Source organism: Scomber scombrus, chromosome 3 (genome assembly GCF_963691925.1).
Source record: "Scomber scombrus chromosome 3, fScoSco1.1, whole genome shotgun sequence".
Classification (NCBI taxonomy): domain Eukaryota; kingdom Metazoa; phylum Chordata; class Actinopteri; order Scombriformes; family Scombridae; genus Scomber; species Scomber scombrus.
The window spans coordinates 21,134,699-21,159,498 of record NC_084972.1 but is presented as its reverse complement, the minus strand read 5'-3'; the positions used below and the strand labels follow the sequence as shown (position 1 = coordinate 21,159,498).

The following is a 24,800-nucleotide window of genomic DNA, read 5'->3' as shown; positions in this document are numbered from 1 at the left end:
GTCTGGTGACAGATTGATGGATGATTGGTGAGGATGATGTAAAGTGAACAAAAAAAAAATATTTATCTCCGTTGCCCCCTGGAGTCAAGTGAGGGTGTAGTCTCTGTCCCAAACCCAAGACTCACCCACACCTTTAGAGGTCACTGAGTTTAACATTCAGAGAAAATGACTTCCATAGCTGGGAATATTTCTCTGATCAAATTAACTTACGTTAGTGTAAACAGCAGTGTACCATAGAGATAGATAGAGTTTGTGTGCAGACTTATGGAACTATTTATTGATTTCCAATGTGGGCCTCATCGTAAAAACAGACAAAAAATAAGACATTGCTTTATTATTACTTTATTCTGTTTTGGAACTCATTTAACTCAATAACTGATGGAAAAATAAAAATAAATTCCTTGTAATAATAAAAACATGCTTCTTTATCGATCCAGACATCCAGTTTTTACCCCTGCTTCGCATTTTCTCCTGCTGAGCTACAGCAGTTCAACATTCCTGCTTGCTTATTGGGCAGAAAGACTTGGAGAGTGATGAGCGTGACACTGACCCTGGGCAGACCCCTGCTCAAGCTGCCACACAGGTGTGTGGCCTCAGGGGGGAGAAGAGGGGAAGAGGGGGAGATAGACCTCCTCTCACACACATTCAACACAAACAGACACGGGGGAGATCTTAGCGCAGGATCCCTCAGGGTGTTTAATCCTGCCGTGACTTCAGGGCACACTCTGCTCTGTGACCATCACTTGTCTGCTTTGGATCAGTCTGGATTTTCTTCAAACCTGCTGTACTTATTTTTCCAAGCTAAGTGAACTATACTTAAACAGGCACTCCCTCTCATCCCATGACCCAGACTGTTTAAATCTTGTGATGTAGTGCCCAGCTGAAAATATGACAGCATCCCAAATTGGACCTTTAGCTGCAATCTATCAAGTCTTGCTATGAATGACTAGTGCAATAAACCGATTTGAAATTATGTTTCATAGTATAATAAAATGTTTTCTTGATGTTAAAGGTAACATGTCATTGCATATTGTCTGCTGTTTGTGCTTTTATGGCTATAGAATGCATTTTTTAAACACATGGCAGTAGAAATAGTTCAGTGTTTTTAGTGTGAACATTTCCAGATGTTGTAAACTGAGAGGGAAATCGTTTAATTGACTGGTTAAATGCTGGCATCGCATTGTACCAAAATCTGCTAGCAGGGGGAAAATGTTCTATAAAGCAATTTTCTTTGCATTCATACTCTTCCTCTGTAACTCTCTGCTTTTATGGACATGGAGAGAGTTTACAAGCTGATTAGTGCCAAGTGAATGCTGCCTCCTAATTTTCTCCATGGCTTCCAGGTTTCAGGCCAAGATTCCTTCTCCTGGCATGTCAAATAAAACAGCCCAATGTCATCAAGTCTAAAACTACTTTGTGAGCATGATCTCTCCTGACAAACTCCCATATGAACAAAATTTACTCTTAATGCAGCCAGTGTGCATCTGCCTCGTGAAACTGCAGCGTAAAAGTGAACAACCTGTAACACATTATTCCTTTCATTTTCAGTTTTAATATCTCCTCATTACGCAGAAGCTCTGCAGCTCAAATTATGGTATATGCTGAACTGTCAGCACCTGAATTTGACCTGAGTCATTATGTGTAGTTTGGGAAGTGGAGGGAAAGATTTTATCTGGTTTAGTTGATGACAGCTTTGGCAGGATATTTAGCTGATGAAAATGAAATGGAAAAACTGTGACTTCTTGTGGAAGTGTTTTGGAAGCTCTGCTTGACTGACAAACGCTAGTCCTGGTTGATGTTGGAGAAGGTTAACACGTCACAGGGAGAACATGTTACGGCTGCATATTTCCTTTTCGCCACTCAATTTATCACATTATTTATTTTAGTTCTCTTTTGGATATTTATGTATTTTTCCTTTTTAATTTTCCTTTATGTTTGCACGAAGGAAAGAATCATGGAAAAAGCAGTTTCCTGTAGTAATTTTCATGAATTGTAGTTTTCCAGCATTACATCCAAATGTATTCACGGAGGACAGTTGAAACTTCATCAGACTGACATGAAAAGGAAGATACATTTTTTCTCAATCTCAGCTGTTCAAAAAAAAGAGCCTGTTTTACAGCAACTCTATCAATTCATACACAGTCCAGGCATATACTAAGTTTCAACCTCGTCTTGTTGGTTGTGGTTTTAATGACTGTAGGTTTAACATTTTCTTTGTTTCTCCCATCAGATGTGAATGAATGTGAGGAGACCAACGGAGGCTGCGAGGCTCTATGCTGTAACACCATTGGAAGTTTCTACTGCAGGTGCCCTTCTGGACTGAAACTAAATGAAGATGGCAAAACCTGTCAAGGTAAGTCTTCATATTCAGTATTCATTTCGTTATGGAAGTGGGTTTTATGTGGCTATATTAATATCAATATCCTCATTTGATATCACACATTGGAGTTCTGTTTATCATATGTTCAATTTAAATATTGTATGATACAGCCTTTGTCATCTAGTTGTGAAAATGTTAAGCCATGGTTGGTGAAATATCTCACTAACTACTATAACCACTAGCATGTTTTCCAGTCCATGCATCCTAATGACTGGTGATCCCTTGACCTTCTGTCTAGCGCCACCATGAGGTTCGCATTTGTGGTTTTGAGGGAAATGCCACAACAGCTACTGTGTCATCACAGACAAAACTTTTTGTACTAGTTTGATTTACTTTATTACCAAATACCTAAAAATCTAAATCTAAAGTCGTCAGCATCTGCTGCACTTTATGTTTAATGCTTGTTAACAAATATTAAAGCTACCAATGCAGCTGCAGACACTTTTAAAGATGTTTGTTTTTAAACATGTTCAGATGACACATCAAACAGTTTATTTTTAAGCACACTGAACTCTGAGAATTTGTGTCCTTAACCAACATCCAAAACACTGTTTTATGTTTTGGTCTTTTATTCTGTATTTATGTTGACGTTTATTTATCTTGTGAGGCAGCTGGATTTGCAAGATCATGAAATCACAAGATCACGTGAGAATCAAACTTGTCAGACTATGCGCTTGTGTCCAAACCATCAGTAGTTTGGACCAGTTAGTATTGTGGATCGCGCTGCCTCACAAGGTAAGACAGTGATAGACAGTGATGAACAGATGGTTCATCCAATCACCTGCCAAGTATTTATTGAAAGTGCCTGCCCTGTGCAAACTGTTTCCAAGGACGGCTTCTCAGATGTTTCTGTGTAACAAACCAACTGGCGCATCAGGTCAGACATTCATCAATCATTAGTCAAACTTTATGTGTATCGCACCTTTCATGTAGGTTTAGTACCGGTTAGTTCAGACGTTATTTATAGTGTTTTGTTTTCATTTTTATTTGTGGCTCAGTTAATGTAGATTCTTCTCCTGGGGAACATCAAAACCAGATCAAATTTAACGCAAGTGAACAACAAGACTTGTTGTTTTATGATTCAAATTATCTTTGGAATAAATAGCAGCTACCAGTCTATGTAAAAAGCCCAGTGTCTCTGAACAACAGTTCACCAGAATGGAGCTTACGCTCAACATTTTCCCATAATGCTTTTTTCACTCCATCATAGTTTGATGTTTCTGATTATGGAATCTCTGCGAGTGGTTGGTTTAATCAGAATAAGGATTCCTCTGTGCATTAGCCAAGCCTAAAAGAGACACTGCAGTGCTCTGCAGTGCGGCTGCCTGCTGGACGAACCAGTGAGAGATCTGATCCAGGTTATGGACATTAGGAGAGTTGATGGGAACGTAGTCACAGCTGTCTTTCATAGCTGTCTGTTGCCACTGGTATATATTGGAGGAAAACAACTACCGGCAACATTAATGTTCTAATTATCTGTAATTTCTACGAGTGCGTCCACAGTAAGTGATCAGCTTTCCTTCTGCACGTCAGCCTGTAGCTGGGAGTGTTCACAGAGCAAGGCCTGCGTGAGTCCAAATGAGTGACTGACAACATCCATTCAGTTAGCTGTGAAGAATAAATGATTCTGGGGAGTTGGACGGTACACAACCGCATTACTACTTTGGGGAATCCTGTCCTTGGCAACATGCTATAATTTTTCAATGAAAGACATCTGCTGTGGGATGTTAATATGCTGATACCACTGGCATCAACTAGAAAGGAACAAATACATCTTTTGTTCATTGCAAAATACTAAAAAAACTAAACAAAATCACGTTATTACACAGTAATCCCTTGTGGAGAGTTCCCTAGATTTAAGCTGCAGGTCGAATTCCATTTTCTTCATGTATGTATCTATTTATATTTAGTTTAAAATAAGCAGCACTGATACAAATGGTACTGATCAGGGAAGAAGAGTCCAACAGTAACTGCTGCCATGCTGAGTGCAGCGCAGCAATGTCAACATTTAAGCCGTCATGCCAAATGAACTTTACAGCTCAGACCAATACAACCATGAAGGTGGGAATAATGGTCTGCCAGTGTTTGGCAGCTGAATTAATAGTTAGTTGTAGGCAGGAGATGTGTGAGCAAAATATTCCAAAATCAACAGGTATTGGATGCTCTTGTTACCTCTTAGAGCAGGACAGTTCCCGGAAAGATTTTTCAAGAAAAACATCTTGCTGTTGCCGGGTTCTCACCTGGATTATTTTAGTTTTTACTGTGGTTATCTGGCATTTTTGTGCAGTAATGGCTCTAAGCCTATCATCTGTCATCCGTGCTTGAGAGCTGCTTCTCCTCACCTGGCTACCATCACTGTCCACACGATTCAATGTGCCATGTCTGCACAAATATGCATTTTATGTGCATGGAGTTGTGAACATTTTGGCATGTCGTGACACAGAAAATGATCTGTATCAGTTTCTGCTGGTCTGTCTGAGCCTGAGCACTTCTCAGATGCTTGCTGCCTGATGTAATAACTGTACAGGTGTATGTTACAGAGGCTTTAAGGTTGCATTAACAAGGAGAAAAGATTACAGTCATTGTATCCTGCAGCGGTCTCTATGGCAAGTTTCTTCTCAGATCCAGGAGTGATGCTGACCGTGACCATGCTTTGCTCTTTATAAGCTCTATAAAGTGCTGTCGTGGTCCTGTAGCTGTGTTTGTGCATATGTGTTGGCAACAGATGAAAGAGAGCACACTGCTTTGCTCCTGAACAGAAGATTTCACTGCAAGGCTCATTCCTTTCTCAGATGTTTGGATTATAAATACTGAATTTGACTTCTGGCACCTATCAAATCTGGCGTTCTTTTTCTTTAATTTTTTTTTTTTTTTGATACATGTCAGTATCGGAAGAATAAGAATAAAAATAAAGACGGCACATCTGAGACCAGCACCTGAGTGAGATGCCCTAATGAATCTCACATTTTATCACATAATATTCTTCGGAGAGATGATAAATGTGTTGAGTGGTAAAATGTAATAAATCATTGTTGGAAAGAAAGCACTTACAGTTGGTATGAAGCAAAATTATTTGTAGTTTATGGAGTACTGGATGTACCTTTGTTTTAAGAGAGAGTGTAGAGTAGGGGTGAGGGGTAAAACTGGGGAGGGAAGAGGAGAGAGGAGGATCTTTAATGTGATGGACATTTAGCTTTGGTAGATGGGAGGGTGAAAGCGAGAGAGGGAGAGAAAAATCAGGAGGCAGAAGGAATAAAAAGTAGTTACCATGTTACACCAAACCAGGATTCTTTACTGTGGAACTGGCCATTCGTCATAATTTTTCATATTGAATGTGCCTTACAAAAAATAATGTTTGGATCGTTGTTTTTTTTATAGTAGATTTTATAAGTAAAATAATTTGAATATTTTTCCTCTGTGAGAGGTTACACTCCAACCATGGTTTTGTCATCAGGATTGTGGATTTTCCTCTCGGTGTTAATTGAGGCAACTCTGACATCTGCTGCAAACTATCCACAGAGTTACTACAGAAGAATTTGCTATAGGACACATTGTTTCCATGGATACCAAGGCTACAACTTGGGTTACATGGCGGCAGGTAAGTGATGATTTTACAACCAAAATGCAGATGAAGCGGTAGTAGCAGCATTTGTTTGTGCCTGTCTACAGCCAGACTGTGGCTCTGCCAGACTAGTTAATCAGTCCTGCTGATATGTGTCCGCTTGGCCTGGCACTGCAGATAACTTTGTTTCTGATCAGAGCAGGGGAGGCTTGCTTTTATCAACAGAGATTAGTGCACATGAAAACATGAAGGATGAATCATGAGAGACTCTTTGTAATGCTAATACAAGCACGGCTAGATACCAGATACACTCTCTCGACAGATTATGTCAATATTATTATGACTGAATTTTTTCATTTTTTTCATTTTTGGCATGACTGTAGTGCTCCGGGATAAATGTAAGATGAAACATGTTTTACATCGACCATATTTCTGATAATACTTCTCATCTACTGTGTAACTGAGATATTGTTGGAGAAATGTCAAGGCGGTTAATAATAATTTATCTTCTGCACACAATAAACAAATCAACTATCAGAAACTGACCAAAATAGTTTTCCATGAAGACGACACTGTGCTGTAGGTGGCTGCGGGCAGAGAATTTATATGCCTTCTGTAAAGCCAAAGGCTGTTGAGGCTTTGGCTCCGAGCTCAGAGGGGGATCATGTTCTGGACGTGGAAACCAGGCTGGAGAGGATTCTCTGACTGCGTGCTGCAGTCTACAGAGCTCCACAGCGCTGGAACCATTTCATGATAAACCAAACCAAAGGACGGCATGGAGCATGCCTGGAAAAACGAGAGGAGGGCTCCTGCCAGCTTATGAAGTGAAGCTGAAATTTGGCAACACAGAGACGAAGAAGAGGAAAGTTTAGAGGCTTGTTTCTGCCCCAAATACTATATTTGAAGATGTCATGGGATATTATTGGGAGTAGATGGGTTCAGCCCAAGGATATTTCTATAATTCCACGGTTTTGGGCAGGTTTTACTGGAAACATTAAGCAAGTAGATTTCAGTCCCTTTATGCTCTTACACTGCATTTTTGTTCTTATCCTAATCCTGTCTTTGTTTTTATTGTAAAGGGTAGAATCAGTGTTTCATGTATCACAATTTAAAACACAGTGTTTCCTCCAGCATGCAGTGTAGCTTTAGGGAGAGGGGTTTTGGGTTTTGCAAAGAACTGATTTAGGGGTAAATCGTAGGTCACATACTGTTTGTCTGTACTTCTGTGTAATGTGGTAACATGAAGACAGTGATGCGGTGGCATTTAATGTGCACTCTTGTTCAGCTGCCACAATGTCTCTATGCCACACAGCGTGACTGTGCTGGCCAGCGCTGTGGAGGCCAGATTCTTTCCCTCTGTTACAGAGACCAAATATTCATATTTATCTCTCCAATGCCTGAAAAATACCAGTTCATAGCTGCTATCATCAATATTTTATATTAACAAAGGACCAAATAATTGCGTCTAATGTGACAGGGGTCACTTGAAGTGACAAAATTGTCATCCTGCAATCTCTGCAGCTCCCTTCTGCTCTGCAGACATTTTCAGGTTATTGTTTTGGTTTTGTGGTTCACAGTTTTATTATTTTGGTTCACTCTCACTGCTTACATCATCATGGTTTCCAGTCACAGCAGGCAGCTGCCCATCATCAAACGACAGACGAGCTGTTGAACATAGAGGAGCATTGAGCAACTGAATAGCCAGTATTACCTCTGATATTACCTCACAAAAAACAGAGCTTACAGGAGAGTGAATATTAGACCTAAATTAACATGGTCAACCTAAACACTCCAAATGAATGCTAATGTTGCTTCCTGCATGCCCTAAATAAGCAAATGTTTTCTGAGTTAGCCACTTTATAGGTTGATAATGTGTCAGTGTTGTATTTACAGCTTGTTTCCACTGCCCCTGAGTGGCCAAAAAAACACTTGCTGCTGGTTATTCTTCACAGGAACACTGTCTGTATTATATCACATCTATGGGGAATTTAGACTTTCCAGTTTACCTGACCTGCTTGTCTTCAGACGGTGGGAGAAAACTGGACTGTGAGGCAAAGAGGGCTTAATGTACTGCATTTAATGTTTTTATGTGGACATTTTTATTCCTACTTAAGGTGCAAGACTATTGTTTTGTATTGCACTGTATTAAATATTAAATCATTTATGAGATTTTGTTTTATAGTGAACTGTTGCATGCATTGTTCCTGAAGTCAAAGTGTGTGGTCTGTGGTGTGACTGTCATGTTTTCAACTATTAGCACTGAACAGCACAAAATAAAATAATTAGTACAAACAATTAAGTTATAGAACATTTTTGTCAAAGTCATCACTCAGTAGTTTATAAAACTGGCTCTTTTTACAGAGATTCCTGTGAATTCTTGAAATAGTTTCTTTGCTTAAAATAGCTGCCTAGAGTGAGGTCTGTACAGAACAGCACATTTCTCAACCATGCACTTTAACTTGGCGCTGACTAATACTCTTTTATAGTGTGTTAGCTGTTTTTACAGACATGAACCAGCCAAAAGCCATTTCCTTTTACCTTTTTAATGTGTCACATCACTCAGCAACATTTCCAGTAACTCCACTGTGATGATTTTAGTAACATTAGTGCAAAAAGCAAAAAGTTACTTGTCGCTGGCCTGGAGGCGAGGTGGGTTTGACTTCATGTCCTAATTTTGCTGATGATGATGGTGGCAGACGGGCTGCTAGCAGTAGTCCAAACAGAGCAGGGCTTCATAAATCAGCTCATATCTCACAGGGGGTCTGCTGTGGAACTCAGAAAACAATTTATTAGTCTTTGACCCCTAAAATGAGAAGTGTTTCGGGACACTGCTTGTTTCAGTTGAAATCTGGTCACACAGTGAGGCGGTCATGTTTCCTCACCACTACTTTCTCAGATGAAGAACCTCCTTCTTATATTTGTTTATAATGTCCACGCTTGGCTTAGAGGAATGTGTATGTTTCGTATCCTCCGATTTAAGTTTCCATATGCACGCTGCACCCGAGGGACTTTGACAAGAAGCAAAGGAATTTAAATTTGGTTTTAAATGTTCAGTAGTTGTTACCACATGGGGGATTTGTTTGTTTGAGCTTCAATGCACTTGTAAAATACTTTCCCTTCTCATCCATCATCTAATTTTTACTTGGAGTACATCTTTATGCTAAACCCTGTCTTAAATTCCTCTTGGAAGCTCATCTGGGCTTTTTTCTCGTGACCAATTTTTTCTCATAATGATAGGATTTAGTCAAATTGCACTCATTTCTCTCCTGTCTCCCTCCCCTCCTGCCATTTTCGCCCCCCCCCCCCCCCCCCCCCCCCCCCCCCCCCCCCCCCCTTCCCTACAGATATTGATGAATGCCAGGTCCATAATGGAGGCTGCCAGCACAGATGTGTTAACACCAGGGGCTCCTACTACTGTGAATGCCATCCGGGCTCCCGCTTGCATGTGGACGGCCGCACCTGCCTCTGTAAGTAACTTTATGGAAGTGCTTACATTGTACAAGCGGGAAAAGTGGACATTAGTGTCTAGGCTGAAATAATACTGCTACTAGTGTATTTGACCCTTTAGGGTGTGAATCCAATCACATCGTCCAAACACATAAGTAAAATCACAATTAGAAAAAGATGTCAAAACATGAAAGTGATGCACACTTTTTAAAAGCATAAAATCAAGTTATATAAATGATTAAAACACGTGGACAGGGATGATTAAAGGTCTTGTCCTTCATTGAATCTAATTACAAACAGTAGTATGAAGGCCTCTCATTAATGGGCCTCATTGTTCAGATGTCACATAAACAGTGAAACACTGTTCTGGAGAAACTGGGCTGCTGGACAGCTTTTAAAGTCTCTAGTGTGAGTATTACTTTTGATGATTATTTCTTTTAACTTTACCCACATATGCTTTTTTTTGTTTTTTTGACATGGGTATTAAATCATCTAAAACACAGTTTTTAATTCATGGTTTTGGAGAAGATGACCCCTTCTATTTTGACAAAAAGCCCTGTTACAAGATGATTGAAATTAAATTAGTAAAGCCACATTAAGTGTAGTTGATGCATTTCTAACTCGCATCAGTGGATATCTTGTTGAAAGTGGTTTATGAGGTAGTTTTTATGTGTGAGAATTTGCTCCGGTGGTCATGTGCTGGAGAACATTTGTACAATATGTACTGCAGTATCTATCAACATCTTGACTGATCTTTTCCATCTATTAAGATGTTATTAAGTTTTCTGTAGACTTTGCTGTCCGGGCTTAGATATTTCCTTTGGGTAATATGTTTGAATTTGTCCCAAGATGCCTTGGTTCCCTCTACTGTTTAATCTCTCTCCATAAATATAAACATACATGTAGATACTGTATAGAAATCTGTGATCGGATCGCATAGCTGATGTAAATTATACCAGATTGCAGCTATAGGCTCTTAAAATCAGTATCTATGTGACTGTAACATTCAAGAAACAGAATGAAACCTTCATTCTCAACTTTTAAGGCAACATGGACGAGAAATCCTTAGTGCTCAGAAAAATAAAGACCTATTTGAGCATGAAATGGACTTTGTGGTGAGAGTGTATTATCAATGGCTCTTTCCAAGATCAAGAATGAACTTTCAATCTATCCAAGAAACACACTTTTGGTTGAGTTGAAGCTCATAATGAAGGTAGGTGTTTGCTCTGAATTTTGGCAAAGATTAATAAAAAATAATACATGATCTGAAATCTGTCCATTGTATGAGTAATTGCAATAAAACACAACTATTTTGAGAGGAGATTGAAAACTGCGGTCTCTAGTTATAAATCCAGCCTTTTTCCTATATTAAATGCAACTTGTGTGTCATTTCAAAGCTCACATAAGCTTCATTCTTTAAATCACTGTGTACATTTCGTCACTCCTGACCTCTGCAGTACCTGTATGTTTTTTCTGAGACGCCAGATACATTTGCTTTTGGTTTTTAGAAATAGCTGATAGAGAAAAAGAGTATAAACCTGGCACTGGTTTCTGCAGTCAGGAATGTATACAGAGTGTCCTGACTGACTTTTAGAGTGGAAATCATCATGTGTTTCTTGGCTTCATAAAGCGAGGTCGTTTCATTGTCTTCTAGAGCGGATACTGTAGCTGGGACCCAACTGTCCCTGAGAGACTCTTGTGTGACAGCTGCTGCATGAAGAAAAGACTGATTGCACTAATAATCGCAGTGCACATGTGGACTCACTCTCAGGTGAAGCTTATCTGTGTGTCAGGCTGCAGTCAACTTAAAACTGTGCAGATACCCTGCAGAAAAAGACAAATAAATTGGGCACATTATATAGTGTATGTATGGAGGGACATGTGGCTGTGACATGATGACATGATGAATGAACATGATGACATGAGAATGAACTCATGAGGAGAAGAAAGAGAGCAGATGTCCTAAAATCAATTCAATATCAGCTCTTCATCTACCAGCACACATCCCACACACTTAGCATGTGCCTGCATAATATTTGAGCTGGAAAGCACTTTGTGGTTTGACATGTACTTGTGATGGATGGATTTTGACTTCAGTCTTTGAGAATGAAAAACATCATCTTCAAGAACACCGGGCTGTCCTGCGCCTACCTGTTGTTTTCAGTGAAGAGATTGAGTCCAGGCTGTCGACCGAGGTTTCATATGTTGCTATTAGGAGGGGGAACACAGACAGGGAAGATGATTGAACTGGCTCTGCCGTCAACCTCATCAGCGTACGGGTGCTCTCTACCATAGAGGGTCTGCCATTCAAATCCCTCTGTGATTTTTGGCTTAGTGCATAGCAAAACTCTGAGGTATTCTCTGAATGTCTTATAGGAATGTCAGTCCAGCAGTCATATTCTCGCTGAGAGAGATTTCTGTGGATGTGATGTTGCAGTCAAATCAAAATTTGGATAGACTAATATGAAACAGCAGTTTGGATTGATGGAAACTGATTTATTGCTACAAAGAAGCATGGTTTTCTCATTCTCTGTGACCGTATCTCTTCCTGTCCTAGTGTGTCTGTCCTTTTCGTCATGTCACTCAGGTTTTTTTTCTTGTTTTTTTCCCTTTAGCTGTCCATTCCTGCGCCATCAGCAATGGGGGATGTGAACACTACTGTGTGCAGCAGTCTGCTGCTCATTTCCGCTGCCGCTGCAAGCCAAATTATGAACTGGCAGAGGATGGCAAGCATTGTAAATGTGAGTGCCCAAGTTTCCAATTTCTGTAAGAAAACATTTAATGCACATCAACACTTGACACAAGACAGAAAGGACGGATAATTAATGTATATATAAAGAAAGAGTGCCAATAAATGTGAGAATATTTGGAAGGTTATGAAGGTGTGATTCTGAAGATTTGATTGTAAAATCACATTAACTGCATCTGCTGCCAATTGTAATTATCTGACAGGATGTCTGTGCTGGAACAGGTTTAACTGTCATAGTCTGGGTTTGACATGAAATTGGAATGAATAAAAGCAGTTTTTTTAATAGTGTTTTTCTTCAAATTAGTGTTTTGATGTCCTTCATACTTTTAATCTCTCTGGTCTCTGAGGCCGTGCAGTTCAGTTCTCTGGGAGTGTGAAATTATACATATACAGTATGTATTTTAAATTACTGTCATTTAGATGTGTTTACTTTGTAATTGTTGGCTGTGAGCAGCTTCCTCTAATTTTTGCAGAGCTGGAGGTTCTCATCCCAGATGCCGGACAGGCTTACACAAGTTAATCACAGTCAGAACTATTCAAAGAGAACAATAAAAAGATGAGGTTGAGGTGCAGGTTGGCAGTGCGGATTTAAATCTTTTTACATGCTCTGCATAAAATGGAGAACAATTAGTTTTTACAGTCTTCTCCGCCGCTATGCCAGAGACGTTGTTCACTTGACTGACACCATGTAGAGTTACAGTATGTTTATGAGCGTGTGCTTTTTGTGTTACAGTGCAAAACCCCTGCGCAGATCAGAATGGAGGCTGCATGCACGAGTGTCACGCTGATGGCGGCAAGGCGCACTGTGATTGTAGAGCTGGTTACACCCTGGCTGAAGATGGGAAAACCTGCGAAGGTAAAGTCACCACTCACAATAATAATGGAGTTAGAGCATTATCAGTTTAGAGAAAAAGTCAGCACAAGCTCTGATTTAGTAGTTGCTCGGGAGCTTTTCATCATATCACATGATCTTCCAAAGCAGTTACCATTGAATTGTAGATTTTCAAATATGTCTGAGCACTTTAGGGAAGTCTCATCCATATTCACTCAAAAGTCAAGTTGAGATTTTAGTTCTTGGCCTTGAAAAGTGGAAAAATGGAAATTTGAACATTGACATTTCTATGACAACTGGGAAAACTCTGTCCCTGATACTCTGTGATAGAGTTTAAAGCTCCAGAAAGGCTACTAAATGGTCTTTGGGATAAAATGGTTTTCCAAGAGAAATGTGGACATAAATGCAAATACAGTGCACAAAAACCTAAAAATGATCAAAAGAAATACAGTTTTTAAATGAAAAAAAGCAATACAAAGTTAAAAGTGTGTGAAAGTTGCAATAAGGGATTTTATTTGTGAACAGCATATAAGGCACAGTAGTGGATGTAAATACAACGGTGCAAACCAGATGCATTTGTCTGTTTTATTCAGTGTTTTTTGTCATGTTTTTATCATAGATATTGACGAGTGTGAGATAGAAGAAGGCAACTGCTCTCATGGCTGCCACAACACTCTGGGCTCTTTCGTGTGTGTTTGTAACACGGCCTATGAGCTTGGATCTGATGGAAAACAGTGCTACAGTGAGTTTAAGCCCTGTCAATATTATCACATTGCATTGAGACCTTATATTTAGTTCAAGATATTGTAGTCCTTTCATTAATAAATGGTCTGATCTCACTTTGAAAGGAATTGAGATGGAGATTGTGAACAGCTGTGAGAACAACAACGGTGGCTGTTCGCACCACTGCCAGCATTCAACCAGCGGCCCAGTTTGCTCCTGTAACCATGGTTACATACTAGATGACGACCTTAAAACTTGTGTTGGTACGAGATTTTACTGCACTCACACTGACCTATAAACATGCTTATGACAAGATATAAGGCAAACTGATGCATTACATCAGCGCTCATAAAACTTCACAGAAACATCTTAACTGAAAGTGAATTATTATTGTTATTGCGTGTGTTTATGACTCCCATAGCTCGTTCTTTTTTTTGATTTAGGTCTCAGTTGGTAAAATACGCAAACATTCGTAAAGCTAAGAGTCTAACAATTTTTTTTTATCAAATCCTTTGTCCTCTTTCTCTTCTTTATTAGTAATTGACATGTACAAACCATTCAGAGAGCAAACATTTAATCTATTTGTCAAAGCTAGTTTCAGATCTTTGAATGTCAATCTTTGAGTTTTTAATAGTGTTAAAGATAACATTGAGAGTAATGAGCTTTATAACTCCCTGTGACTCCCCTTATTATAAACTATGATTATAGATACGTATATAATAGAAATAATTACCAAAAATCCTTTCTAATGCTGCTGTTATTACTGCAGAAGATGTGTAGATGATCACCCAACACATCCTGTTCCTGTACTATAAAACAAAAAACAGGACCTTATTATATTTATTCTATGATGCCAAAATGCTTTAGTAGTAGTATTGAACTCTTCAGGAGTGAATATTTACTGATACAAGCCAAAGTTTGTAAAAAATCATAAGTCTGAGTCCAGTGCTACAATTCTTTATGTGTAACTTTGACCTTAATTGGCTGTTAAACCTGTATGATTTACATTATGTCATAAAAAGTCTCTCTGTGAGCAGGAAAGCATATCATCGCAGTTGGTTCATGATTTTTGTCATCTTGCTTGTTTTGTTTGGCAGACATCGATGAATGTGGAGAGCAGAGCTCCTGCTGTGAGCAGGACTGCACTAACTATCCTGGGGGTTATGAATGCTACTGCTCAGCGGGGTACAGAATCAACTCAGATGGATGTAGCTGCGATGGTATGTTTAACCCTCAGACAAAAAGTGGATGCTACATTTTTATGGGACATATTTTATGATATATTTTTATTTTGAATCTGTTCCAGTTCAACTTCAAACATGTCAACACAAACATGAACACTGTTGTCTTTGTCTTAGTGTAAAGTGAGAGCAGCTCGGTTAAAAAAAACAAAAAAAACCTTTGGCTTTTCTCCTCAAGGTTTGCGTGATGTAGGAAAAGTGTTTAAGTCTGTGTTGTGTCTGTTGTTTAGATGTAGATGAGTGTCTGGCAGCTAATGGCGGTTGTGATCACACATGCCAGAACAACGCGGGTTCCTTTCAGTGTTTCTGCCGACGGGGTTTCCGTCTGGATGAGGACCGGCTCTCCTGCATCCGTGAGTATCAGCTATCAGGTTAAAGAGTGTTAAAGAACCAAAAACATGCCAACGGAAAACCTGGCAAACAGTTGCCATCGTACTGCAGTAAACATCCTGTCTTACAAAGTCATTTAGTGTTGGTTTTGGGCAAGTTTATGGAAAGCAAGAACTGTCCAAACTCCAGGTGGATTTTACAGTGACGGCTGAGGTGGTACTATGTTTTCCCAACTTATTGATGTCATTCTGAGCCAACCCAAGTTTGATGTCACAACTGGACAAACGAAGAGGGAGGATACACATAGTATTATTGCCAGCCAATCACAGTGGCAGTAGATTTTAAATTATAACACAAACAAGTAATTTAGGGGGGTGCATTTTTGCCTTAATTTGATAGCACAGAGTAGAGAGGCAGATAGGAAATGAGGTGAAAGGCGGGTATAACATGTAATAAAGGTCCCTGGAGTGATGTGTTATATGTCTTAATTGTTCAATTTTGGGGTGGCTGTGGCTCAGGAGGTAGTGGTTGTGAGTGTGTTTATATTTATTAGATTAGATCCTGATGGCACCTTGCATGGCAGACTCTGCTATCAGAGTATCATGTGTGTGTGAATGGGTGAATGTTAACATGTATTGTAAGTGCTTTGAGTGGTCGGAAACTGCTGTATAAATGCAATCCATATCACTGATGTGATTAATCAATGAATCAATCAATTTTTATTTATATATGTATTTTATAGTAGTTGTACACATCTGTCATAAACACAAGTACATTTTCCCTCTTTAAAATGTTACTTTTCTTAATTGACAGAATAGAAAAGCTGCCAGTGTGGTGAGATTGCTTCAGTTGTTACAACATTTCATGATCTAAAGTGACAATATCCTGATAGTAGTCAAGCTGCCCACCTTCTTTTTTTATAAACTCTAACTTTGCTTTTTTAACATGCTGTTTTGTGCCTTAGTTTTGTACTTTACTTCAGTTGTCCTCTTGTTTTTCTCCCGGGTTATCCCAATTGTTACTCCCTTCTTCCTATGGCCGTAGCTACCATTGAGGACACCGAGGTCATGTCCTCTGTATTTTTTTCTTGAAGTTTCGTTTCATTGTGAAAATAGCCGACGAGACAATTATCCTTGCATCAACGGACCGTCACGTGACACATACTTGCAGATACCGCTGCCATGTCAAAACGAAAGTAGTCGGCTATAGTCAGCGGTGGAGTGAGGTCTTGAAATCCACCGGTGTCCGAATATGTTTCCAATTTAACTGGTTTCCTTACCGAACAGCTCCAGCTGTGTTGCGCTTCCATCAGCAGATTCGTCACAAATTCACAAATATACTATTATATATTTCTGGAGATTAAGTCGCAGTTATATAGTTCTCACTTCCAGAAAATATTTGCTGCAGTAGATGTTGAACAGCGACTTGAAAATCGCCAAAAATGTGTTGTCTACATTTTGCAAACTGTTCATTCATTGGATGAGCCCTTTTCTCCCTTTCCCAGTAGGCCGTGCTCCGTGCATTTTAAGAACAAACAAAGAAAATAATATATTACATTTATAATTTTTAAATATGCAACCATGGAAGTTGTAGAATTCTGAAATAGGAGTTGATTTAAGTTGCAAAATTGGAAGTGATAAGAAAGAACTGGACCACAAGAGTGACCATGACTGAGAAATGCACAGCAAGAAAGTGGTATAAATACATCATGGATTACATTGAACAAATACATATGCCGTGGTTTTCTTTTGGACCTCGGTATTTGAAAAATCCTGGCTACGGCCTTGCTTCTTCCCCTAGACATTTTCGGGGTCATAACACCTACTGTCACACTTGTTCCAAGAAAATTCTCAAAATAGATGTAAAGTACACTTGTAATTCATTGTCTTATGCATGAAAATGGCACTAGTGCGTTCCAATAGAATGAAAAACTTGCCCTGGGTGCACTCTACTAAACATGTACATAGCATACATTCATGCTATTAAACGCAGTTTTCTCATTGAAGACAGTGCATTTGGTTGTTTTGAAGATCAATTTTGAGACACAGATATGGGCATCAGAAGATGTATATATTGTCAGTGTGTGTAACTTACTTTTTCTCTCCCTTTGCAGCACTAGAAGAGACAGTTGAGGCCCTTTCCAGCGGAGGTTCCTTTGAGTTGCCTCTTATTCGTCCCCAGCTCACCTTACTGCAGGACTACAGCCAACCCCTGGAACGCTATGACGACTATGAGGACGACGAGGGAGAGCTGAGGGCCGAGAGTAACCTGGCAGAGAAATTCGGTAAGTTTGCCTCAAACCATTAACTACTCATTGTCATCAACAAGGAGCCTGTATCTAATTACCTGAGTGTGACTCCGGGGAGGTGAAGCTGTCTGACAGCCTCATTTACTGCAGGCAGGAACAGACCACACTGTGAGGGTTAATTGCTGTGCTTCATGCTCCCAGACTGTTTGTACATACTGTAACACCACAGCTTCTTTGCCAGGAATGTTGAGGGTTATATATCCTGGCAGCTGGTCGAGGCCTGTCACAGGAAGTCCAACAGTCTGTTTTGTGTCGCCCGAACAGCAGTAGTTGGACATTAAATGAATGTTGCTACATTGAATGTCAACATCAGCACATTCATTACTATCTGACATCTGATGACAATATACTGGGCCAGCAGCAGTACCTAAATCTTGTCTTTTTTGGGGCCGAATATAATTATTAGATCTGAGAAATGATGATAAAGAAGGATTATTCTGTTGTTTCCAGTATGTTTGGACGACACTTTTGGCAACGACTGCAGTTTGACGTGTGACGACTGTTCTAATGGAGGAAAATGTAATCCGTGGAAAAATGGCTGTGATTGTCCTGACGGATGGACCGGCATCGTTTGCAACCAGAGTGAGGACAGGCTCAAAACACACAAACACTCCTGACACACACATATCTCAGATCATGGTCACTTTTGGGGACATTATATCGACTTGCATTCATTTCCTGGAGACTTACCCTCACCTTAACCGTCACCACTACTTGCATAATCCTTACCCTAACCTTAACCACTGACCCAAGAATCAGCTTCTTCCCAGTTGGGGACATGGCTTTTGTCCCCAATTGGATAAGCTGTCCCCAGTCAATTGGTCCTGAGTATGAAATTTGTCCCCAAAAGTAGCCTATGACAGACCACATGCACACACACAGACACTGTCACTATCAGATTGTTACCAGCCTCCAGAGTTTAGCAGTGATTGACTCTGTTATTTTTCAATTTCACAGCTTGTCCCGAGGGATATTTTGGTCAGAATTGTTCCTTCCCCTGTAAGTGTAAAAACGGTGCCAGCTGTGATCCTGTCTCTGGGAGCTGTCGCTGCCCGCCTGGAGTCAGTGGAGACTTGTGCCAGGATGGTTAGTTGTCTCCCTTTGTCCCAGATGAAACACTATTTGTTCCTTAATTTTTTCCTAACTGCAACGTGATCTCACTCTCAATTGTTTTCAGGCTGTCCAAAGGGATTCTATGGGAAGCAGTGCAACAAGAAGTGTAACTGTGCGAATAACGGTCGCTGCCACCGGACCTATGGCGCATGTTTGTGTGATCCTGGCCTCTATGGGCGCTTCTGCCACCTGCGTAAGTCACACAGTTCACACATCACAAGTTTTCCACCTCTCCACCACAAATTCCAACATGTCAAAACATCAAGATTATTTTTCTGCAAGAATCCACAGGCAGTTAAATGAGCTTATAAACACTGTTATCGTGGTTACAATCTAAGCGTGGTATGATTATCTTATATGTCTACCCATGCATCATTCTTAATGAGACTCTGGGTGTGAAATTTAGTCTTGCTGCACTTCTTTCAAATTTTCTCATTCAGCTTGTCCTAAGTGGACCTTCGGACCTGGCTGCTCTGAGGAGTGTCAGTGCCTCCAGCAGAACACTCTGGAGTGTCACCGTCGTCATGGCACCTGCGTCTGTAAACCCGGTTACCAAGGCAACACCTGCAAGGAAGGTGAGCATTTACCTTGCATTTATTGTAGGTTTTCTACTCTGTCTTTACTCTGCTACACTTCAACATTTTGCTTTATCCTGCTCCGTCTCTAGAATGCAACCCAGGTACTTTCGGAGCCGGCTGTGAGAAGAAGTGCACCTGCCCGCCAGAAGTGTCGTGTGATCATGTGGCTGGGGATTGCCAGCGAAAGTGCCCACCTGGTCGTCATGGGGAGAACTGTGATCAAGGTACATGGCTGTATGGAGGAAGTGCTTTTTTATTCTTTAAGGCTCATTTACTTTTGTCCACCTGTGTTGAGACAAGTCCCTCCTGTGTGTCCTGTGTCAGACTGTCCAGAGGGAAGGTTTGGAACAGGCTGCGTCCATCCCTGTAACTGCACCGGCGCCCCATGTGACAAAGTGACGGGACAATGCAAGTGTCCACCGGGGACATCAGGAGAGAACTGTGAGAACTGTGAGTGCAAACAGATTTTTCTACAGCTTAGCACCAAATTTTTGCATGATAAAAATGTCATCAATTATCAATCTTTTACAGTGTGTCCGGAGGGCTTCTGGGGTCCCGGCTGTACTGAGACCTGCCCTGCTTGTGAAAACGGTGGCATTTGTGATAAACATAACGGGTCGTGCAACTGTCCTCCAGGGTTCATGGGCAGAATCTGCCAGAACTGTGAGTATCAGTAGTGATTTCAGCATCATGCATTAAATAATGAACTAGCTGAGATGGATCATTGAAATCATACATGAAGGCCTTTTGGACAAGAAATAAAGGGGCATGTTAGAAGACAGGAGTTTCTCTCCAAGATCATTTGAAAAGATACTTCCGCAATTTGGAAAACCACCTTGGATGTATTTTCAGTGGGAAGAAAAAATTAACCACTGAGTCTTGGAAAAAGGCTAACTTGATGGCTGAATTACCAAAACTGTCATGGGAACTTGCTGTGCTTTCATGCAGTATGGTGGAGTTGGTTATGGTAGATTAGTCTTGATGCTTTAGATATTTTTTTTTCCCCCTGTGCAGCATGCCCGAGTGGACGTTTCGGTCAGGGGTGCCAAATGAAGTGTGTGTGTGAAAACAACGCTCGCTGCGACCCAGTGAGTGGGCGGTGTACCTGCGCTCCTGGCTGGACCGGACACAACTGCAGGAAAGGTAACAGCACTGGAAAACCTTTATCGCTCTGTCACTTTGTTATCACTTGTCTTTGATGTGTCTGAACGTGATATTTGTGCTGCAGCGTGCGATGCAGGCCACTGGGGAGTGGACTGTGCAGAAAGCTGCGACTGCAGAAATGGAGATGGGAGCTGTGATGCCGTTACGGGCCAGTGCAACTGTGAGGCGGGTTACACTGGAACACACTGCCATCAGAGTACGTTGCTTGTTTGTGCTAATTCAGTGTTAATTCCCTTTTGATTAAAATGTCTGTTCCTGCATATCAGAACGTGTTTTAATCATTTAAAGAGATACACATGATCAACGGTGTGCAGGGTTTATGGCACATTCAAAGTTTGGAGAAAAATGAAACAGTCCAATTGAAAACTCAGTTACAGTTTTGTCTCTGTAATATAATGTGTTGCCTTTTAGATTTAGATTTGATTGTTCAGCACTATTTAACAATTGTGCTGTTGTGACATTTTATAACCAACATTTATAAAATATGACACTGAGCATGATATGCCTGTAAATCACTAGCCTGTTAGAGTAAGCTGTGTGTGTTTGTGATTTTCCCTCAGAGTGCCCAGCAGGTATGTTTGGTCTTGGTTGTCGCCATCGGTGTCAGTGTGACAACAAGGCCTTGTGCGACCACGTGAGCGGAGCTTGTACCTGCCAGGTGGGATGGACGGGAACCTTTTGCGAAAAGCGTAAGAGAAGATCTGTAATAACAAAGCCAAGTTCAACTACTTAATACTTATATATGCTAATTACAGGTTGTCTTTACGTGTATGTGTTACAGCATGTCCTCAGGGTTTCTATGGGCTGGACTGTCAGAAGAAGTGTTTGTGTCTTAACGGTGGGAGCTGTAACCACGTCAGTGGGGTTTGTTCCTGTCCTTCCGGCTGGATCGGTCCTCTCTGCAACATGAGTGAGTGACAGGTGCACCACACAAGTTATAAAGTTAAACAAATGACAGGTCCTGACATTACTCCAGTGTTATGAAAGAAAGATGGACAGAGGGAACATCCTTGTAATGCTGAATCAATGTGGAACAAAACCATGCTTGGTTTCAGAGTTATTTGGGAAAACCCAGCCCGGTCATGCATGAGAAAGTACCGACTTGACGTTCCCCATGCTATGGCCTGTAGAGTATCACTTACCAAACACTGGAATTTCCACGTTTGATCAGGAGAGTTCATCAGGAGGTAATGATATTGTTTGTCCTTCCCCTGGCAGCGTGCCCAACCCATTTCTATGGAGAAGGATGTAACCAAACCTGTAGCTGCAGTAACGGTGGCATCTGCCACCCGGCTAGCGGGCAGTGTGTGTGCACGCCAGGCTGGACCGGACCCAACTGCACAGAAGGTGAGTGTACACAATGCAGAGCAAAGTGATCGTCTATAAAACAGGTAAATAAAAGGTCACAAGATGGCTTTTTGTGTGTTTTTCCCTCCCAGAATGCCCTGCTGGATTTTATGGAGCAGACTGTAGGCAGCAGTGCTTGTGTCAGAATGGAGCCACCTGTAACAAAACCAACGGAAAATGCACATGCGCCAGTGGATGGAAAGGCACAGCCTGCGAACTGGGTAAGGCTCAAAGATGCTGTGAGTAAGAGTTGCCACAAAAGCCACCTTCATTACTATCATTTAAATTCATATCCCAGTTTATTACAATCGATAGTTTTGGACATCATTTATAATAACATTGTATTCCAACCCAAGCAACTGCTGAGATCTGGGATCATGTCAACATCGCTATGGCGAAATCCAACAAGGAAAGAGACACAGGTTGATCATGACCTAAATGCACTCATATCTCACTCCAGTAAATGTCTACAAATTGACAATAGCTACAACAACTAAGAACATCTAACCAAATAATCAGCCAACCAATCTACCAACAGGCGAACATTTAATTCATATATAGAAGATAATTATTGCTACATTTATTATCAAAGTAAATCCCTACAAATTTGTATCCAATAATGCTGAAAGCAGCTTCTTGTTTAAAACTATGCTGTAAAACCACCAGGACTTTTGATACTGCAAAGCCATAATGATTGCTTGGTTAGTCTGGACAGAATGTAGAACAATAACATCACCTGAACCCTGAAGTAAACATTAAAACAGTGGCCTGCGGTTGTTTTACTGTGCTCAGGAAATACATCAGTCTGACTTTAATTTGCTGCCTGAGCTCATTTGTTTTTGCCTGAAGTCTGGTTATTTTCTGGCAGAATGTGTTTCTCCACCACAGAAGAGACTACTCTGTAAAAGTCTCCGTCGACCTGATGATGACATTCCAGCTCGTTCTCCCTCTGAGCTCCACATCACACACTATCCTCCCTCTGTGCCTGTTACAACCTTTCCCTGACGAACTGTGCCAGGCCCGGCCTCCCTCTTCTTGCTCAGGAAACCTCTAAACCTGTCACTGGAGTGTCTTTACGCTCTCAACTCTGTGGCTACTACCCCTGAATGCCAAGACCATACTCTGTCCAAGGATAAATTATTGGAAAAAACGTTTTGCAGCCCTCAGCAGAAATGTGACAGTACAGGTTATGCAGACCCATTTGTTCTCTCATCATGAAGTCTCTGTTTTCTTTCCCCTGTCTTGTCCTGCGTGTGCGTTTCTGCTTGTGCATGCTGCTATGTTTATTCAGAGTGTGTGGCGGGCCGATTTGGGGCGGAATGCCAGCAGCGGTGTGAATGTGAGAATGGCGGCCAGTGTGACAGACAAACTGGAAGGTGCAGCTGCAGCACCGGCTGGATTGGAGAGCACTGTGAGAAAGGTGAGCCAGTGAGTCTCTACTGAAGCAGAGCTAATGAACCTACAGAAACTTTGACTTCATGGGAAATGCTGCACTGTGGAAACTGTGAAATTTTTCTTAATTATAACCTCTAATTTGCAATTTACTCTACTCAGCCTGTGAACTGGGCCTGTTTGGCGCTGGCTGTGAGGAACGATGTCAGTGTGTACACGGAGCGTCCTGTCACCATGTCACTGGAGAGTGTCAGTGTCTACCAGGTTGGAGAGGAAAGCTCTGTGACAAAGGTACAAACCTGCAGTCAAAGAGACTCTTGTGCTCCTGCAACCCCATATTTAGCTTAAAGGACAAGTTCACAATTTTTTATGTCCATCTTAAAACAATAGTCAAGTGCTTATAAACTCTAGTGATGGCAAGAATTAATGTAAAATCAAGTAAAGTCTGGGAAATCTGCAGGGCAATTTTGAAAAATTCCAGCGATAGTCCAGTAGCAGTAATAAAGACCATCCATCCATCTTCTTGCCGCTTTATACGGGGTCGGGTCGGAGGGGCAGTAATAAAGACATTGAACTTAACAGTAGGCAGGAAAGGTCGTTACGCACTGTGGAAGTCCTGAAGACTTACAAATAATCTATAAAAGAGCTTGAGTATACGACAGCTAGAACACATAATGGCTCTCCACTGAGATGACTGTGTGTGCGTAACATGCCCTGAGCTGACATTGTGTCAATGGTTACATAAAACCTGCAGTTGTATGTATCAGCATCAGCACTGATGTTCTGTTTGTTGTCCAAAGTTGGCTGCGTCAGAGCTGGTTGCAGCATCACACAGCAGCTGAAACAATAAGTGCGTCTCCAAGCTGAGAGAGGCTGTGCACATTCATGCAGTGGCACAGCAACGGTAGCTTCATTATACTGGATTAGTCAGGGTCTGACAGTATATCATTTTCTGTGTTCCTCTACACATCTACACATGTTGCATGTTTTTAATAAAGCAACCCTTATGGATGAATCCTGAGGTGCTCAGAAAACCCACTGCAAAATCAAACATTTTTACTTGCAACAATCACAAAAAAGCTTGAAATCTTAAGGGGCCTGGTTAGAGCAATAAGGTATTTTTAAAGTGTATCTGAAGTTGATATAAGGGTTCGGCAGTCTGAGAAATCCCAAATAAAATGGATTTCTTCCATGATTACAGTCTTTAATAAAAATATTCCCTCTTGTTTTGACAGACAGTGTTTTCCTGTTCAGCTGCAGTGGAAGAATAGTATTAAAAACAGGGAAGTTGGCACTAAAAAGACAGTAACCTCAAAAGATACTGACTTGATTTGACTAAATTGGACGCTTATTAAATTTATATGAAATTTACAGGATGTGTTCTCCACATCACATACTAGAAAATGACATATAATTGGTGGGTGCTCTCTAGCGCCACATAGTGGACACAGGCAGTGATATTTCACCACATCATGCGGCGTCAAATAAAAGCCTGCGAATGAAGACGTCTACCTGCGCGCCCTCCGACTGCGCCGCAGCCCGACATGCATGGGGGGGGCGAGGGCCCGTTTATCGCTGCTTGCAGCTTTAATTATATTTATATTTTAGCTTTTAATAAATTTTAAATACGTTTT

At 40.9% G+C, this 24,800-nt stretch overlaps 1 protein-coding gene across 1 annotated transcript in view; it reads left to right on the top strand.

The window, feature by feature from the left end:
* The window catches only part of megf6b (multiple EGF-like-domains 6b), a 60,730-nt gene that overhangs the window by 30,482 nt on the left and 5,448 nt on the right, over positions 1 to 24,800 (top strand). Inside the window, exons 5-28 of the mRNA XM_062415684.1 lie at positions 2,231 to 2,353; positions 9,287 to 9,409; positions 12,005 to 12,130; positions 12,872 to 12,994; positions 13,590 to 13,712; positions 13,819 to 13,956; positions 14,791 to 14,913; positions 15,165 to 15,287; positions 17,378 to 17,548; positions 18,023 to 18,154; positions 18,530 to 18,658; positions 18,750 to 18,878; positions 19,126 to 19,260; positions 19,353 to 19,487; positions 19,588 to 19,713; positions 19,795 to 19,926; positions 20,278 to 20,406; positions 20,492 to 20,623; positions 20,988 to 21,116; positions 21,209 to 21,337; positions 21,646 to 21,774; positions 21,867 to 21,995; positions 23,066 to 23,194; positions 23,329 to 23,457. Coding sequence (XP_062271668.1) covers positions 2,231 to 2,353; positions 9,287 to 9,409; positions 12,005 to 12,130; positions 12,872 to 12,994; positions 13,590 to 13,712; positions 13,819 to 13,956; positions 14,791 to 14,913; positions 15,165 to 15,287; positions 17,378 to 17,548; positions 18,023 to 18,154; positions 18,530 to 18,658; positions 18,750 to 18,878; positions 19,126 to 19,260; positions 19,353 to 19,487; positions 19,588 to 19,713; positions 19,795 to 19,926; positions 20,278 to 20,406; positions 20,492 to 20,623; positions 20,988 to 21,116; positions 21,209 to 21,337; positions 21,646 to 21,774; positions 21,867 to 21,995; positions 23,066 to 23,194; positions 23,329 to 23,457 — 3,126 coding nt within the window. The remainder of the gene's footprint in view (positions 1 to 2,230; positions 2,354 to 9,286; positions 9,410 to 12,004; positions 12,131 to 12,871; positions 12,995 to 13,589; positions 13,713 to 13,818; positions 13,957 to 14,790; positions 14,914 to 15,164; positions 15,288 to 17,377; positions 17,549 to 18,022; positions 18,155 to 18,529; positions 18,659 to 18,749; positions 18,879 to 19,125; positions 19,261 to 19,352; positions 19,488 to 19,587; positions 19,714 to 19,794; positions 19,927 to 20,277; positions 20,407 to 20,491; positions 20,624 to 20,987; positions 21,117 to 21,208; positions 21,338 to 21,645; positions 21,775 to 21,866; positions 21,996 to 23,065; positions 23,195 to 23,328; positions 23,458 to 24,800) is intronic.